At 42.3% G+C, this 19,778-nt stretch overlaps 1 protein-coding gene across 2 annotated transcripts in view; it reads left to right on the top strand.

The window, feature by feature from the left end:
• The window catches only part of Adra1b (adrenoceptor alpha 1B), a 57,826-nt gene that overhangs the window by 28,641 nt on the left and 9,407 nt on the right, over nucleotides 1-19,778 (top strand). Inside the window, exon 2 of one of the 2 annotated variants that reach the window (XM_031353563.1) lies at nucleotides 8,379-8,670. The exons of the other annotated variant lie outside the window; for it this stretch is intronic. Coding sequence (XP_031209423.1) covers nucleotides 8,379-8,392 — 14 coding nt within the window. The 3' untranslated portion in view covers nucleotides 8,393-8,670. Of the gene's footprint in view, nucleotides 1-8,378; nucleotides 8,671-19,778 lie in introns of those variants that run through there. 2 annotated transcript variants of the gene reach the window in all.

The raw sequence follows: 19,778 nt of genomic DNA, 5'->3' as shown, positions 1-19,778 counted from the left end.
TCCTGGAATGATAACTATTTAACTCGGGGCCTCAGGTCTGCTAGGCAAGCACTCTCCATTGAGCCACAGACCAAACTCTTGGTTTGAGAGAATCTCTTGTTTGCTGTACCAGACTAACTAGCCCAAGAGCTCTGAGGATACTTTTATGTCAGCCTCCCATCTCCCCATAGGAGCACTGGAATTACAGATCATCATGCTATATGCCCAGCATTTACGTGGGATCTGGGGATTCAAAGTTATGTACTCACAATTAAACCACAAGCACTTTTGCCTAATGAACATAGTTACAGTTTCTCAAGACAGGGTCTCATGTAGCCCAGGCTGATCTCAGACTTGGGGGACCTGAATTCCCGAATCCTTCTGTCTCCTCCTCTTCCTGAGTACTGGGATTATAGTCACGTGCTATTCTGCCCAGTTACAAACTCAGTTTTAAGCCAGGCATGGTAGCACACACATTTAATCCCAGCACTCACGAGACAGAGACAGGGGGATCTCTGAGTTCCAGGTCCTCTAGAACTATACATTCTCAAATGAGCAAACAAGTAAGCAAACAAACAAACAAAGCTCTTATTTTTCATATAAGAAACAAACCCGCCCCAAAGTGGTCACAGTCGTGATGCATTTCTCAACAGTGATTAGTCGTCATTTTTTCATAGAATGATTTTATTAAGTCAGTTTCATCTTCTTGCAAAAAGCTACATGTGTTCATTACAGAAAATGTAAAAGATACAGAAGAGGAAGATGAAGATCACAAAAGCTCATGCCCCCAAATAAAGCCACTAAAAGGCCTAGAATGTTTACTGAGCCATTTTTCTGTAGAATATCATACATGCCCTCTGGTAACCTCCCTGGTGTCTTCCCACACTCCAAACGTTTTAATACAATATATTTATCAATTTCATTAACTCTTTGAGAATTTCATACAAAGTATTTTCATCATATTTACCCCTGAGTCCTTCCTCTAACTCCCCTCAGGTCCACCCCACCTCACTACCCACTCCCAATTTCATGACCTCCTTTTATTATTTACTTTTTAATAACCTACCAGTTCCAACTTGTGATGCCCATATAACTCACAAATGTGTTGTTGATCTAACAGGACCACACCCTTCAGGAAAACTGAATCTTCCTCCTCTAGAAGCTATCAACTACCACTAGTTCCTCAGATAAGGGAGATGATCCATGACCTCCTTTTCATGACCTCCTTTCATTATTTACTTTTAAATAACTGACCAGTTCCAACTTGTGATGCCCATATTATTCACAAATGTGTTGTTGATCTAACAGGACCACACCCTTCAGGAAAACTGAATCTTCCTCCTCTAGAAGCTATCAACTACCAATAGTTCTTCAGATAAGGGAGATGATCCATGAGCCTCTCCACCTCCAGACTACAGTGATGACTGGTTTGATCTTGTGCAAATTCACAGGCAATCGAGCACAGCTGTTGCATTCATCAGGACAACAGTCCTGTCATAGAGGAAAGACAGTATTTAACTTCAGTCCTCCCGAGCCTCTGGCTCCTACAGTCTTCCTTCTCCCTGTTCCACATGGTCCCTACACCTTTGTGGTGGGAGATGTACCTTTTGTGGTTGAGTATGCCACTGACTTTAGTCTCTGCACTTTGATCAACTGTGTGTTTCTGTATTAATTAGCTCCCACTGAACAAAAAGACTTGTCTTATGAGGTCTCAGGGCTGCACTAATTCATGGGTACAGAGATATAACTATAAAAGCAGTTTGGTGCATGTACAGTTAAGAGAATAGAAGGTCCACCTCTAACCCCTGTTACCTCCCTATCCATGAGCTCTGGCCGGATTTACAGTACCAAGCATGATGTCGTATGATGGAATGGACTTCAATTGAAAAAGCAGTTGGTTACCTCTATGACATTTGTGCCACTCTTGTACCCATGCCACACTGGTCATTACTGCAGTTCACAGGGTTGAGAGATGGACACAACTGTCGATGGACTTTTCCAACAACAGCCTTGATAGAACCTGTCAGTTTACAATAACTAGCCTTCAAATAGGAAGCTTCCTTGTTAATAACAACTTGATTCTTCCATGCCGAGTAAACAATGTATGTGGTGCCTTCAGCAATAGGATTTTTATCATCAAATTCTGGCTGGCAACCAAGACCAGTGGTGACTGTCTATACTGTTTGGAGGGTCTCCAGGATATTCTGACCAACAATTTAAGGCAAGGTATCCCACACCTGGTGCTGGGCTTTTGTTTAGCAACCTATGGCTGTTGGAAGGAGAATTTTCCCTCTGTATGAATGTGTATGTGTCTGTGTGTGTGTGTGTACATATATAGAAAGCTTATAAATATGCAAATGCTTTTCTGATCATACTCACTTCATTAATCTTAACTGGTTAAATGCCATATATCTTTAGGCCAATTATTCATGTTACATATTTGAGGTTGGTTCCAACTTTAGTCATTATTTGTAATATGGCAATCAAATCATTGTATGCAAATAGTAATTAATATGTATTGAGTCTCTCCTTCCATAATGTGGGTCCCAGATATTGAACTCAAGTCATCAGGCTTGGCTACACGGGTTTTTATTTGTTGGGTTTTCATGCTTAGATGAATACAACATACTTCACATGTATGTTTTCATTTAACCCTCCAAATCTGTAGCTTAGAGGGATTGAGTCCCCTACAAAGATAGAGACAATAACTCTAAATTTCAACCTACCAATCTGATTCCAGAATTAACAACAGTAGCTGCTAAGATACATTCTGAGAACTGCCATTCCAAAGAACTCCAGTACATCATACTTTAAAGCTTTTTAGCCATCTCTCTCAGTTTCCCTCCAGAAACCATGAACTGATTTATACTCCCACAATCAGGACACAATAGTCTCCTTTACCTGCATCCCAACCAACACTATTCACTTCGAGCTGTTCGTTAGAGAAATGGAAACTGGGCTTCTCAGAGTTTGGGCCTGCATGTGGACAACCCGGCTTTTGATTGAAACAGTGGTTTTCTTTAAATCGGTGGTCCTTAACCTGTTTCTTTAGTAAAGGGCTCTTTGGAAAGCCTGATGGAAGCTATGAAACAGTTACAGAGAAACTGTGCATCTGAGCATCAGGCCACTCTTTTTTCTCAGTGGTTCACAGATACCATTCTTTTAGAGGCTTGATGCATTAACATCACAGAAAGTAAAACAGAAAGTGGGGCTAATAAACCCAGTCTTCAAACGCTGGTGCTACCAGACTGTCCTTTTCTTTTAACAAACCCATAAGGTAAAGATGCAGATCAAAAGAGACTAGAATAAAGGACCTGGCTCTATAAAAGGAGCACTAGCCACGCAGAGGCAGGTGGCCAGGTCAAGGCTTTTTCCTAAAGTCATACTGTCCTCTCCTAAGCCAGCAAGAGCTCAGAGCAGATGGGCTAGCCTGCCTCCATTCATGCGTGTCAGCGACCTCGGAAGAATGAGTTTGAGATGCTCTTGCCAAACTTGTTTGTTCACATGCTGGACTTTTAGCTGGCCTCTCCTGACATCCAACTCCTTTTGACATTTGCAAAAGCTGGAGCCATCAGAGACTGCACCAACTCTCCTGGATCGATCAGTGGGTTAGAGGCATGAGGGAAAATGAAGACCAGAGCCCAGCCAGTCACGTGTCCTCACTGCCACTCAGCCAGGTGGAGTTTTCTGTGTGCCCTCATTGTAAGCGTGCACTTCTGGAAGAAACAGGGCTACTTTTTCAGAATGAGCCGTTGAGGCTCAGTGACATTGTCAGGTTTAGGGTTGAGCATCAGGGTGAAACTTCAAGGAAAGAAGCATACAGAAGAATTAACAGCTGAAGTAAGCCCTTTGGAGTGATCTAGAGCAGAGTTTACGTTACATTTGAACAGGAAGGACAGATCACCAGGAAACAGAATGCAGTAACTTCTCAGACTGAAATCTAAAATACCCTGGCTTCACCACCCAACCACAGCCACCATTCAATTCTCATTCTTTCATGGGAGTCAAAAACATGAGAAGAAAGTGATGGGAACAAGGGTTTGGGGTCTTTTTAACACCGGCTTAGTTCTGACTTTCCATCTCTCTTTGCTTTCCCCATTACACGGACACATCTTTTGCTATCCTCTGATTCTCTTTCATGGCATTGCTCATCTCTCCACCTTCTTATGCACCTCAGTCTGCAAAGTCTAGACGGGTGAAAGATGATTTTTTAATTCTAAATAATTTCTCTCAATTTGCTTGAGAAGAAATATTATATATTGAAAACTAATAGTCATTCCCTAACACGGCTCTTTTATTTTTCCCCCTCTTCTGTTCTACACTTTGTTTTGGGTTTTTGAAAGCCTCAAGCTCCTAGTCCTCCTGCTCCACCTCCCAAATGTCTACAGTTACATGTCCACCCTGTTCTCTCTCCCTTCTCTTAGCTTGTTTTGCTTTCTCCATGTGCAAAGTGTGTGGTGTCTTCAACATGGAGTCTTACCATAGAGTTCCAGTGGGCAACCAAGAACAGTGATAATCGCCTATATTGTTGTTGGTTTTTTGGGGGGAGATGTTCTCCAGGACACTTCTGCCCACAACTCAAGGGATACTATTCCACACCTGACCCTGGACTTTTTATTTGTCAACCTACATCTCTGGAAGGAGTATGATCCTCTGTGTAGGGTGACTTCATTTCAACTCCTCCATGCAAATATGAATATTTGAAAAGGAGGAGGGACAGCAAGCTTTTAAAATAGGAGGTTTCCATTTGGCTTTTTCAGACATCTTTAGAGTGAGTTACCCCTCCCCTGGTCTCCTTCCATATCCTACCCTCCCATCCCTCTCCCCACTTACACCTCCCTCACCACTAGTCTCCACCATCCCCATGTTCTACCATCCCCCACATTTCTTAAGCTCTCTCTTTCTCATCTCCACCAGTGGCCCCTTTGCTATCCTCTTTGGTTCAACACATACCCCCGAGAAAAACACACAATCTAAAGATTCCACATGAGGATCCTCACATGAGTTTGAGAGCATGAGATGTTTGTCTTTCTGGATCTGGGTGAACTCGCTCAGCATAATGTTTCCCAGTTCTATCCATTTACCTCCAAATTCCACAATTTTATTTTATTTGTGCAGCTGAATATGATTTCACTGTATATAGATACCACCTTTTTATTAGCTGTTCATCAGCTGCTGGCATCAAGGCTTTTTCCATGTCCTAGATATTGCGAAAGGGGCTATGAACATGGCTGAGTATGTGTCTCTGTATCAGAAAAATGGACTCCTTTTGGTTCTATATCCAAGAGAGGTAAAGCTCAGTCATACGATTCACCCCATCTTATTCAATCCAGAATCCAAGGATGGTGTTGCCACCAGTTAGGGTAGGTCTTCTCATCAGTTAGCAGTCTAGATGACCCTTGCAGGCACGCCCAGAGTCTATGCTCTGTCAGGTTGATGAGCAATATTAACCATCACAAAGAATGAGTCCATTGCTAACTATTGTGAGAGTCTGTCCCTGTTCTCTACCTCTGAAATCAGGAACTCAGACCCCTCTCAGGAGCTAAATAGCCTTCCTAAACTATAGGCTTTACTGAAACATACTTATTCAGTTGCTCTTATGCCTCCTCCAGTGAAGCAGGTACTCTGCCCTACCGTTCCAATCTATCTCATCAACATTTTCAAAGATTCAATACTGTCTCCTTCCCAAACAAGCTTCCATAAGTGTCTTCTTCCCTATGGGTAACCAGTACTTCTGATTTTCTCCAGACGCCCCCATTCCAAATGTTCCATAGGGCGTACAAGTCTCTAGACCAGTGGTTCTCAACTTGCAGGTTGTGAACAACCCTTTCACAGAGGTTAAATATCAATATCGTGCATATTAGATATCTATCTACATTATGTTTCATAAAAGTAGCAAAATTACAGTTGTGAAGAAGCAGCAAAAAAATAATTTTACAGTTGAGGGTCACCACAACTTGAGGAACTGTATTAAAGGATCAGCGCATCAGGAAAGTTGAGAAGCACTGCTCTGGACTAAAGGAGTGAGGGGTAGAGGAGGTCATGCCTAAAGCTGAATCACGTGTTTGCCACTGTGAAGTTTTGAACAACTCGCTTAATAGCCGAGCTGTTGTTTCCTAGTGTTGTTGTTGTTAATATGTAAACTACACATAATTATTGTGCTCACCTCCTAAGCCTGGGAATGCTGAACAAAACAATCAGTGAAATCTCCTTGGTTCCAGGATCAATATTAATCTCCCTGATTAAATGCTGAACCAGCTGCAGACATCTAGGGGATGCTCGGTTGAGGCTCACTGCAAAGTGGAGCAGAGCTTGGGGACTTCCTGCTGACACTGACAGTCCAAAAGCCAACATCCAAAAGCCCATTTGGGAAATAGAATCCCAGTACTTATATGGGTTGTTGAGGGGAGGAGATCAGGAGTTCAAGGCCATTCTTAGCCACACAGTAAGTTTGGGGCCAGCCTGGGCTACATAGATCCCTGTCTCAAAAATAATAATAATCCAAACCTTCCAGAGACAAACAGAGAACAGAGATGGGAGAGGATCAGCAGGTCAGGGAGTCCAGCATCCAGCATCTTCTCTACATGTTTGGTGTCTTAGTCCCCTCAGGCTGTTCCAAGAAAGAACCATAGGCCAGAACTGCTAGGTTGATCTATTTTTGGTAAAGATGGGTTTTTGTTTCTCTTTCTAATTATTTATTTCATTGCATGTGTGTTTTGCCTGCATGTACATATGTGCATCACATGCATGTTTGGTGCTTGTGGAAGTCAGAAGATGGCATCAGACCCCTTGAAACTAGAGTTACAGAAGGTTATGAGCCACCGTATAGGTACTAGGAAGTAAACTTGGGTCCTCTATAAGAGCAACAAGTGCTCTCGACCACTGAGCCATCTCCCTGACTTCCTTTTTTTTTATTTCATCAGTACAATCCAGTTCTTTTTATTGGTCTCCTGCAGATTTCAGGCTGACTGTTCTATCCCCACATGGAGAGTATGAGAGTTCTCTGGAGACCCATAATTTTTTTTTATATGTTTGTGATAAAAGCCAGGCTGTTGTTTATACTAAGCAAGTACTTTCCTAACCCTCTAGTGTCCTGTTTTTGAGGGTTCCACCTTCAAGACTGAATCCGCAAAGGCTCCACCTCTAAATTCCACCACATTGACAGTTACGGCTGTAAGCTATGAAGTTCAGGATCCGTACACTGCACATGGTATGAGAGATTCTTCTCTCAAGGAGCCATTGCCACATGGGATATAAGCAAGAGGAACATCAAGAAACTGGAAACAAAGAGGTGGGAAAGGCCAGACTGAGGACAGACAACCCCCGGGGATCATGATACTCCAAGGGAGGGCTTGAAATTGAAAGACTGTAGAGAAGGGACCTAGGAGACAATTTCACCTACTTTTCAAGAGGAGCGTCCCCTAACTATGTCTGAGCGGCACATTTATAAATAATGCATTTATTTATAACACAAATAGAACACATTCAGAATTTTCATTAAAATTCTCTAAAATTCTTCTCATGTGGCCACCACAAACCCACCCATCTCTGCATCTATCCTACTGGGCATCTGCCAGCCGAGCAAGGAATTGTTTCAGGCCCTTCCCTCCAGAACACTGCCCATCTGTGAACAGTCTTTAAACCATGATAATGATCAGGAATTTCAGGGACCTTTTAATTGTTTTTCAATGAAACAAAAAAAAATAAAGTTTGTAGTAATGGGATACAATGTGATGCTTTGTTGTAGTGAACATGTTTATCTTCTCAGAGACTGAATGGTATATATATATATGCATATGTATATATAAAATGAAATATCTTTCTGACTCTTGCATATTTTTATGATTCATTATTTCCATATGTCAGTGTGTCAATGTTTTGCTAAGGTGTATGTACATATACTGTGCATGTGCCTGGCACTCATGAATGCTAGAGATGCTGTATCCCTTAGAACTGGATTTACAATGGTTTTGAACTATCCTGTGGGTGCTGAAAACAGAGCCGAGATCCTTTACAAGAGCAGCAAGTGCTTTTCACTGATGTGTACCCTCCCTCTCCTGATCTCTCCCTAGTTTTCAGATGGATGCTCACTAAGTACCTCCGCTGGCCTAGAACTCACAAGTCTGCCCATTTGCTTCTGTCCCCAGTGTACTAAAATTACAAGCATAAACCACCAGATACGATTGTGATCATTTCTTTTCCGTAAAAACTTCAAAAACTCCTTTCTTCCAACTTTTTGAAATGCACTGTGCATTCCTTTTATCCACAGTCATGCTCCCGTGGAGCAGCACCCAGAACTTCTCGCTCCTATCTCACTGACACAGTACCCAGAGTCATTTTAGGGCATGCTCGCAAACTTAGCCTAAGAACCAGAATGAGCTCTTTTTTTTTTTTTCTAGAACCTGCAGAGTGACTGTCAATCAACAGCAAAGAATAGTCATTTCATCATACAAAATTTCACAGTGCCAAGCAATGTGCTTAGCTCTTAGGACGAGAAGGCATGTTGGGGCTCTGGTGAGAAGGCAGGACACCCTGATGCTGAGACTGGCATCACTCACACTGCAGTCAAAGACCATGAAGGGCTCCAGATGAAAAAGACATCACGATCCCCAGACATAGCCCCTGAGGGAGCAGTGTGTCCCAGATGGGACCAAACAGGTGGAAAGAAAATATACAGAGCCACGAAGGGGTCCAGAGCCAAGCTAAACATGGAAGACAAGTTTGGAGATAGGAAAAGTTTGATCCCACCAGCCAAATGACTGAACAAAGGGATGAGTCAGAAAGAAAACTCAAATGAGCCAACAGCTGCTGGGAGACAGGATGAAAGGCATCTTGTGGAGCCTAATGGCCTAAGTGGTCCAATCCGGCTGGCTGCCCATCTGGCTCCCCAAGGCCGGTAATTGCCCCTGTTCTGTCGTGGAGCCTTTCATCGTAGACACGTGGGCCTTTCAGCCCACCGACAGGCTCATCTACCACCTTGCAAGGAAGAATCAAGTGCTGGGTGGCCTGTTTGTTCTGGGCTCAAAGAAACTCGGGCCAAAGAGGCCATGTACTTTCTCCGCTAACTTCAGGCCCATTTCAAAATGGTGGGCAGGAGGCTTAGAGTCAGAGTGAGAAGAGACCCTGGGAGTTCATCAACCCCTTACTTCATAACCTGTAAGCCAAGGCCAGGCTTCAGTGTCCACCGTAGGCTCTTCTTGTGTAGACTTCAACACCACACACACACCCACACACACACACACATACACATTGTTTTCAACCTATCTCTCCCACACACACACTCCAACAAAGCAGTATTTGTTTATTACAAAAAAAGATTAAAAAGTGAAATTTTTCATACAGTCCATCTTTCAGAAATAAGCACTATCAGCAATTCAGCCTTTAGTCATTCAGATTTTTTAATAAATATAACAGTATATACACAGGGGGGAAGAGGGAGAGAGAGAGAGTTTTTATGTAAAAATCAGATTAAGCGTGGAGAGAGATCTCAGTCATGAAGAACCCTTGTCATTCTTACAGAGGATCCATGTTCCACTCCTAGCATCCTCTTGGTTGCCTGCAAACCTCTCTAACTCCAGTTCGAGGGGATCTAATGCCATTTTCTGTCCTGGTAGCACCAGGTATGCATACAGTGCACACACATTCACACAGACGAAATACTTGCATGGATAAAATAAAATAAATGGTTTAAAAGTAGGTTGTAGTCCTGATCTCCTGAAACTTGCTATCTTTTTCTTTTTAATATGATTATGTAAGTCACTTTAGGCTAAGCTTACCATTTTGGTAAATATATGGTTTTTCACAGCATGAGGGCCTCATGGTTTATTTTACAATCCCCTATTGTTGGGAATCTGGGTTATTTCTCAGTTTGGGGGAGCACAGCTTTGGTTCCCTACTCTTTTCATCTTGCTCTCTTTCAAGAACACTTCTGGAGGACAAGTTCCTGGGTGTCATACATAAGTCAAAACCCATGGTCATTTGATCTTATTAGGTAATGCCACTTTTCCACCACAAAGCCACTCCTTCCACTGGAGCACATAAAAAAAATGTCTTCTCTCCTATACCCTTGGCAAACTGAACACTGGCACTTTTTCCCACTAAGATTTATGCATATGACTATGTGTGTGACTCTGTGTGTGTGTGTGTGTGTGTGTGTGTGTGTGTGTGTGTGTGTGTGTGTGTGTGTGTGTGTGTGTGTGTGTGTGTGTGTGCACCAAATGAGTTCAGAAGAGGGCAATGGATTCCCTGGAGCTGGAACTTCAGTTGACCCTGGTCCTCTATAGAACAGCAAATGCTCTTAGCTACTTGTCATCACTCTAACGACAACGTCCCCCATAGCACTTTTTAAGCTCTCATCTCAACTGTTAGCTCTCAAACATTTCACATTGTTTATTTGCAGAAGAATTTTACTTTTCACAACTTCCTGAGCTGACCACTGTCCTGATCCTATTTGCTTATCCATCTGATTTGCTTGGTTTTCTACTGATTTGTTTTTCTTTGGTTGATTTCAAAGAGAGCTTTGCTGTATCTGAGATGCCATTCCTTTTGCTGTCACTTAAGTTACAGATATTTCTCTTGGGCTGGAAACGTAACTCAATGGTAGAGTATTTGATTCACATGTGCAAGGCCCTGGGTTCAACCTCAAAACAGAAACAAAATTAGTATTTCTCTTAACTTTTCTCACATCTTTGGTTTTAAAGTCTGCAGACTTTGGGATAGAGACATCATTCAGTTGGTAGAGTGCTTCCCTAGCAAGCATGAAGTCCTGGTTTTCCGCCTTGTACCACCTAATCTATATGTGGTCATGCAAGCCTATAATCTAAACACTCAGAGAGATGGAAACAGGGGAACCAGAAGTTTAAGGCCATCACTGGCTATACACAAAGTTTGAAGCCATATCTTGTCCCCCAAAGTAAGAAAATAAATAAACAAATAAAAATCTGTGACCTTATAAACATACCTCAACAAATTCATCATCTACATTTCCTTCTTAGCAGTCCTGAAATTCTGCCACACCTTAAAATCTCTCTTTTTTCCAAACCATTACAATATTTATGTATATTCACTTCTGATGTTTTTCAATACTGAGGACTAAGCTAGGTATCTTAGTTGGGGTTTTACTGCTGTGAACAGATACCAGGACCAATGCAAGTCTTATGAAGGACAGCATTTCATTGGGGCTGGCTTACAGGTTCAGAGGTTCAGTCCATTATCATCAAGGTGGGAGCATGGCAGTGTCCAGGCAGGCAGAGCTGAGAGTTCTACATCTTCATCTGAAGGCTGCTAGCAGAATACTCACTTCCAGGCAGCTAGGAAGAGAGTTTTATAGCCCACACCCATAGTGACACACCTTCTCCAACAAGGCTACACCTACTCCAACAGGGCCACACCTTCTCACAGTACCATTTTCTGGGCAGAGCATATACAAAGCATCATACTAGCACCTCATGCACCCTGGGCAAACACTTTACCTCTGAGTTAAATTGTCAGTCCCATGCTTAGTTTTTCTTTGCTGCTGTTGTTGCTGCTGCTGGTTGTTGTTGTGATTGTTGTTTTTGAAACAGGGACTCACTAAATTGGCTAAACTGGAATTATACTTGAGTGCCCTCCATAGGCCCAGGTAAACCTACCACTCATGACCCTACTCCTACTACCTCAACCTCCTTAGTGCCCAGCATTACAGATCCGTGGCTGCAGACCCAGCTCTCCTCTACTATTTTAACAGGGTTTTTGAATACTTACAATCTTAAATTGTTACAAGCTTATTTATGTATTAGAAACGGATGAAGTAAGGACCCAACTTCATTTCTTTCTAGTTGCCCCAACTTTGTTTACAAATAATCTATTTTTCCTGAAAGCGTTGAAGTGACACATAAAATTTCATGGGTATTTGGTTCTTTACCTAAATGTATAACATTATGAATCTTTCTGCCTTTTCCTTATTTCCTGCCCTCATATTTTATGGACAGAATTAATTAATATACTCAGGCAATGAGCTAACTCATCTCCAAAGTCACCCCATCATTTTTTTCAAATTTCCTGGACTTCTCATCATTTTTCTTTTATATTTAATAATTATGCATATATTTCATTTTGGATTTTTTTTTAAAAACCTATGTCCACCAAAAACTTCTTGGGATTTTAACAAGGTTGTTTTGGACCTTCAGAGGAATCTGGGGAGAAATAGATCTATGATGGATAGGGACTTCTGTTCAAAAGCAAGCTATGTCTCACCATTTATACGTGTCTTCTTTTTATATCCCTTTATAAAGTTTTATAGCTGCTTCCCCATAAATCTCACTCAGTCTGTGAAAGCCTTCCACAGAGCAAAACACTATTTCCCACGAAGTCAAAGCATAGAACTTTCACGGGATTTGGAAGAGTCCCCCTTACATGCTATAAAGACACTCCATCCACCTACTCCCCACTTTGGGCTGATTCCAGCAGGAGGATCACCTCTTGGACATTGGAATAGGCACACCAATTAATCAACAGTTAATCAATAGAAGCTGACTGTATGTCCAGCCCCATGATAGCAGTATAAGACATAGACCCTATCTTGTAAGGTGTCACCTGTTAACAATAGAATCTTATATTAGCCTATGTACTATGGGCTCTCCTTGTGAGAAACTAAAATGATGTTGTCTGGAACAGTCAGGGAAGTTCTCAAGGCAGAGATGAGAACTGAGCTGGGTTCAGTTAGGTAAGTAAGTGGATCTCATTTGGATAAGTAAAGAAGAGGGATAAAGACAGATATGATGGAGCCTGACTGTGACTCCAGTATTCAAGAGGCTGAGGGAGGTAAACTGCCATGAGTTCAAAGGCAACCTGAGCTATGTAGTAATAGCCAAGATATCCTAGAGCTATAGAATGAGATCATGAGATCAAAACAAACAGAGGAAGAGAGAGAGAGAGAGAGACAGAGACAGAGACAGAGACAGAGACAGAGACAGAGACAGAGACAGAGAGAAATGGGACTAGAGAGATTATTTAGTGGGTAGGAGCAATTGCTGCTCTTCCAGAGGACCCAGTACAATTCCCAGTACACTTACAGTGTCTCATAGGGATCTATTACTCCAGCTTCAGGGCATCTGATGCCTCTGGCTTCCAGGAGTACTTACACTCAGGTGTACTTATCCACATGCACAAACCGCAGGTATACTTAGTCTGGGGACTCTGTGCTTTGTGAGTAACCAAAGAGGAGACTTGGTGGGCCTGTGGGTCCCTGAAACCATATGATGCTAAGTTGTCTGCTTAACCAGTATTGCCAGCTGAAAAGAATCCTCAGAACTCTTGGCTTCCAGATACATGCACAGGTTTTATGTAACGAATACAACATTAAGAATACCCAAGTAAAAAAAAGAGAGGATTAAAACAAAAAAGACATAAGTAAACAATATTGGCTTTCCCTTATCCCAGAAATGTGCTAAAGTAGAAAAATAATTATTGTGTGTTATGGAAGCGTGTCCAGCTTTGCAGCCAGGTATGCTTGAAATTGAGTCTCAGTTCCATCAGTTACATGCTGCTTATGATACTAGATGAGTCCCACACACCCAGAGCCCAGTGTGTACCTGTGTAAATTGAGACTACAGAGCCCATCCCTCCTGCCTAACTACTGCTGGCTGCTGCCAGCACCACCCATATCTTACAGAGTTTCTCTGTGCTAGTTTCTTCCTGTTTTCACACCCCAGAAGAAAATAGTTATAAGAAGGAGGAATCCATCCAAGCCAGGTCTGGAAAGGAGGGGCAGGAAAAGAGGGCCATCGCAGGCCAGGAGACAGCAGGCGTTAGTAGAAGGAAAGAGGCCAGGGAATGTTGCAGAGGATCAGCTCATTGCAGCCAAGTTCAATGGGTCTTAAATTCCAGCCCAAGCAGTTTGAACTTTATCCTACTAAGGATAGGAGCCGTAAGAGAACTGAATACAAGGGAACCAATCCCATGCTTTTCCCTGAGAACCAAGAGACGCAAGACAACAAATTTTAAAAATAAATTTGTATGCCTGGGGCTATAGCCCAGTTGGCAGAGTGCTTGCCTGGTATGCCTGAAAACACCAGTTCCATCTCAACACACTTAAACAGGTGTGGCCTAAGAACCCAGGACTCAGAAGGTAAGAGCAGAGGGGTCAAAAGTTCAAGGCCATCTTCAGTTACAGACTGAAGGTAGGGTGTTGATGTTGCTATTATTGTTTAAATAATGTTTTTTTAAAATTTTTCTGTCATTTTCATACATTTACATATATATTGATCATATCTAGCTACTGTTTTCTCCCTCCAACTTCCTCTAACGTCCCTGCCCCCACCCCAGTCTTCCTCCCAGCTTCATGTTCTTATTTAATCTTTGGTTTAAAAAATTGAGTTTAAAGCCAGCATGAGACTGTGTCTTAAAAATGAAATAAAATAGTTGTAGGGGAATGCCTCCATCAGTAAAGTCCTTGCTACACAAGCGTAAGAACCTTAATTTAGCTTGACTCCCACCCACTAAAGATTGTGTGGTTGCATGTGCTTGCTGGGGAGCCAGAGAGAGAAGGAGCCCTGGAGCTCCCTGGCTGGGTGAGCAGTCTAGTCTAAAAGCAGACCCCATTAGAGATCTCATCATCATCAAGTGGATGACTCCTATAAATGGCACCCATAGTCTTGACAATTGTGTGCATATGTGTACTTGCACGAGTAAATAAGTATATCAGTGTGGTGTGGGATGATGTTTCTCACTTCGGAATCTTGCTCAGAAGCAGATTTGATGCTCTGAATCAAAAATTCTATGTGTGGGGCTTTTTCCCATTTGTCTGTGTGAGTGTGTGTGTGTGTGTGTGTGTGTATGTGTGTGTGTGTGTGTGTGTGATTGTGTGCATATGTGTCCATTTGTATGTGTGAGAGTGTGTGTGTGTGTGATTGTGTGCATATGTGTGCATTTGTATGTGTGAGAGTGTGTGTGTGTGTGTGTGTGTACAAGCACACATGCAGGCATGTATGTATGTGTGTGTGTTGTATGTACAAGAGTGTGTGTGCATATCGGCATGGACATGTATATGGGAATGCATGAGTGTGCGTACAAGAACATGTAGAGACACAGATTGATGCTGGGAATTATTCTCCATCACTCTTCTGTCCTATTGCTGATGTGGTGTAACTCAATCAAACCAATAGCTCACTCATGGTCAGTCATAGCAAACTAGCTGATTTGCTCTAGGTATACCCTCTCTCCATCTTCAAAAGCTGGAATTATAGGCAGGTCACAACACCTAGCCAGCATGTATGTGGGTTCTGGGGATTATAAAGCCCATCCTCACACTTGTACAATATGCATTTCAACTACTGAGCCATATCCTCAGACCAGGTATTATATGTCTGTCTGACTATCTGTCTATCTATCTGTCTGTCTGTCTGTCTTTTAGAGGTTTTGGAGCTTTTTTGTTTTTTGTTTGTTTTAGTTTTGGTTTTAGTTTTTTGGTTTTGTTTTGTTTTGTTGTTGTTGTCATTTTGAGACAGTGTTTCTCTATGTAACCCTGGTCATCCTGAAACTTACTCTGTAGACCAGACTGGTCTTGAACTCAGAGATCCACCTGCCTCTGCCCCTGCCCCTGCCTCTGCCCCTGCCTCTGCCTCTGAGGGCTGTGATTAAAGGTGTGTACCACCACCATCCAGCCAGATATTCATTTCTAACAGAGGCCTGGGTATTGCTTATCCAGAAGTTTCCCTTCTTTGAATAGCTAAGGGCTAACATGCTCCTATTTTATTATTTTTATTCTCAACTATTGTCTGTGTAATGTATGTTAGCTAAGTGCCTATCATAATTTGCTGGCCCTATGTTAGGCTCTGAACAGAGACTGGAGAGTCAAACCCAAACTCTCTTTTCTAGAAGTTCACATTCTAATTAAAGATGAAGCATAGAGCAGAGAACTGAAATGAAGGTAGAGAGTGACAGAGGACAGGGAAGACACTTGGAATGTTCGGGGTGGTAAGGAATTGTTGGTTAAGGGGGACCTATCATGGGGAGTAGCACTTGTAAATGAAGTGCTGAGCCATCAGAGGGATCCACAGAGGATGTCTGCAAACACAGTAGTCAGTGGTTACTTTAGTTATTGTAAACAGCTACTTTGCTTACTCTTATCTCCAGTTTGTTTTAAAACTTAAACATGAGTCTATTAGCCCCAAAGACTTATATTTGCCGGACGAATTTATGATCTTGGAAAATGGAGATGGGAAAACCTCAAACGGAATTTCCAAATCCAGGAGGGCTTCCTTTTACAGAGCCAGTGCTGAAAGTGTTTTATAGTTTTCTAGATTTTAATGGGCCAGACCATTTCTGCTAGAAAGACACAGTTTGGCTGAAGGTATAGCCACACACTGCTAATAAGAGGATGGGGGGAAAAAAGAGCCTCACTCCATTTATAAGTGGATCAAACTGGTTTCACGTCCGACTGGCTCCCCTGAGATCGTGGGTTTGCCTGATGATAACAGTGAAATAAGTTAAATCTGAATTTTTAATATCCAAGAACCTCTGAAAGTCACAGCCTAGTGGGATGCTACAAACCAGAGCTCAATACTGGTGTTCTGTACTCCAAATAAATGATGCCACAGATTCTGATGGCTCCTCATAGCAGTCTTCGAGCATGCTCACTGGTTCTGTCTTTGCACCAGTGTTAGATAATGCACAGTGAGTAATGTGGGAAGAATAAAAAAGACACACTCCCCCTTTATCCCTATAGTGACAGTATAAGGTCAGCAGAGTATAGGCACAATGGGATTATCAGAGAAGGTTTCCGGGGTCAACAGTGAAAGATTTCCTTTCAATGTCTCTGTCGCTTACCTGAAAGGATCTCCTACAGGCTCCAAAGATATATATCTGTGACACTATGGTATCATCTTTAACACAGCAACTAATCCAGCTTGATCATCAAGCTGTTGCGGGAATTACACAAAATAGGATACTTTTTAAAACCAGGTAGTATGTGATTTAACATAGTGTCTTGCGGTTTGTTTGGATTTTTTTCTGAGTTTTCACTGAGTCCATAATTAGTTTGTATGGGAGAGGGGTTGGAAAACACCAAAAAGCACCGAAAGGAAAGTTCACCCACAATTTTCCTGCCTGTGGATAAGCAGTGTTGACAGATACTCATTGTCCATTCTTCCGATCTTTATATCTGTCAACATATATATTCTGTTTTCCTGAGTGGTGTTTCCTGAGTGCTGGTTTGGGGGCCTGTATTTGAGGCTGCCTAGATTCAAAGATTCCACTTCTAAACTCTACTTGCCACCTGCTCTGTGACCTCTGAGGACATATTTGTTGAATCTGGGCTTCCGTCTGTCAGCATGGAATAACCACGGTCTATAGGCTGGGAATATACATCGCAGTGTGATTAGTGTCCTTTGGAGCTTCACATTGCATGGCCAAGTCGGGTTGTCCTAAGGACAGAGGTGGTAAAATGGGGAATCTATCCTAGTTTCTTATCCAGTCGCCATGGTAAAATACACTGACAAAAGTAACTCAATAGAAAGGAGGGTTTATTTCAGCTCAAAGTTCTGGGCTACATACAGCCAGTCTATCATTGCAGGGAAGCCAAAGCGGCAGGAGCATGAAGCAGCTGTCCACACCCACGGTCAAGAGGAGGGAGAGAATGAATGCATGCACACGTGCGCTCAGTGGCCCTCTCCACTCTTATACAGTTCAGAAGCCTCTACTGAGGGAATGGTGACACCCACAGTGGGCCTACTTCAACTAATGTAATCAAGTCAGTCACGCACAGATTGTCCAGATGCCTATAGATCAACCTTCTCTAGACAGTCCCTCAATAAGGCTCTCTTCAAGACTGCATCAAACTGACAATTAAAACTAACTACCACTCAGGCAAAAAACAAAATAACAAAAAAACAAAAAACAAGACAAACAAAAAAAAGGACATGCTTTTAGCCCAGTGATTAGTACAAAGAAAGAATTTTGTTAAAGAATAGTCGTGATCCTACAAGGATGCCCTGTGGCTGTGGTGAGTGTTGTTGGCTCACAGCAAGTTGAGTGTTCAGTGTTTACTCTTCAGAGTTGTAGAATAGACCCTACAGGATGACCTCCTTAGAACATGTCCAACCAACAAATGCTTCTCTCTGTACGGGCATAACGCCTTTGATCCTTACACTTCACAACCCCCCTAAATCATTCAAAGCCCCTAAGAGCCAATTGACGTAGGTGGATTTACTGTAACATCTGTTCCCCAACTTTATCCCTTCTTATCTAAGCCGAACCTCCTCCTCTAGCACCTCACAGAAGGTAGAGGGAAATAATAGAAATGTCTCACCCAGGTGGTGAGGTCTCACCCCTCAGCCCTTCCAGAGGACTGTCTCATTAGATCTGCTTAATAAGCCTGATCCTAAGACTGCCGAGGAAATCAGTATGGGCCATGGGGTCTCTAATACAGTGCTTTCCAGGGATGTCTCTGCAGCTGGTCAAATCAAATTGGATATATGTTTTCGTGGTCTATGCAATGGATTCACATTACAGCTATAAATGGTACAAGAACCTCTGAATTACATATTCAGTCATTGATCAAATATTTATGAAGCATTTACTATGTGCCAGGGACTGAGTTCCCCAAGGAGAAAGGGATCCTCAGTTCACATCTTTCAATACTTTAGGTCCCTCAAAAAGGAATGCCTCTCACTATAAAGTCAAAATGTCAACTCACTCTTCTTTCTGAGGAAGGAAGAGCAGGCCTGAGGCCTCCCAGTCTGGAGCAATCCAAAAAGGTACTAAGAGTGTTGTGTTTCTATCTTTTTTTTTTTTTAACCATAGCTTTTCACTTATAACAAATGATTCATATTTTCAACTAGTAACAAAAGCTTCTCTCAAGAGTATAGTTCTGAGCTGGGGAGATGGTTCGGTGAGTAAGAGTGCTTGCCATACAAGCATCAAGACCTGAGTTCAAATCCCCAGGAGCCCTGTAAAAAGTCAAACCATGGTCCCACACACCTTTAACCCCACTCCTTGAAGGGACGAACAGAGCCAGATTTCCTAGAGCTTACTGGTCACCAGCTTAGTCCCTGGTTGACTGAGAAATGCTGTCTTGATAGAACAAGGTATAAAGTGAACAAGGACAGCACATGCCCTCCACTGACCCCATGTGTGTCAATGATACACATATACCATACACAGCACAAACACAAAGGCATAGTTTATGAATTTATGTCTCATTAAAGTAGCAATTAAGCACTTATAAATGTTTAATTCAGCATATCTTTTGTATGCATCGATAAGACTATATATTTTTAATTATCCTACGAAGTAATAAGTTTCCTTGTGGAAATTTTATACAGATATTTTTTTTAATTAATCTTCTTCTTGTACCCTATAGTTTAGGTATCAAAAGTGAATTGATTTAAAGAAAAGCATTAAGTTAGTGGTGGCTCAGACTGACATTCGTTAGTAAACCTAGTCTTGAGGTCAGGAGTCTGAGCCTTTGGGGAGTTACTGGTCCTTTTACAACTGCCATGACTGCTATAGACTGTTTTCTGAGAAAAATACAGAAAGGTTTCACGCAGTTCCAGGAGCTCAGAGATCACATGGACCCAGCATGGGGCCTAAGTGCTAAAAAAAGCATTATAGTGAATACCCTCGCCTGTGGACTGCGACCACTGTCCCCTTCGTGGTGGCAACCTGCTAGCATAGCCGAAGCTGTGTGTCAATGTGCTCACAGCATCCATGAGAGTTGAACTTATGGAGAGCTTTCAGTGCACCTAGCCCTCAGCAAACAAAGTCACTTATCCCTGCTGAAAGCAACTCCCATGTTCCAGGTATCTGAGCCGCTGGGGCGG

This window comes from Mastomys coucha, unplaced genomic scaffold (genome assembly GCF_008632895.1).
Source record: "Mastomys coucha isolate ucsf_1 unplaced genomic scaffold, UCSF_Mcou_1 pScaffold5, whole genome shotgun sequence".
Taxonomy (NCBI): Eukaryota; Metazoa; Chordata; class Mammalia; order Rodentia; family Muridae; genus Mastomys; species Mastomys coucha.
This window is presented reverse-complemented; position numbering and strand designations above follow the sequence as displayed.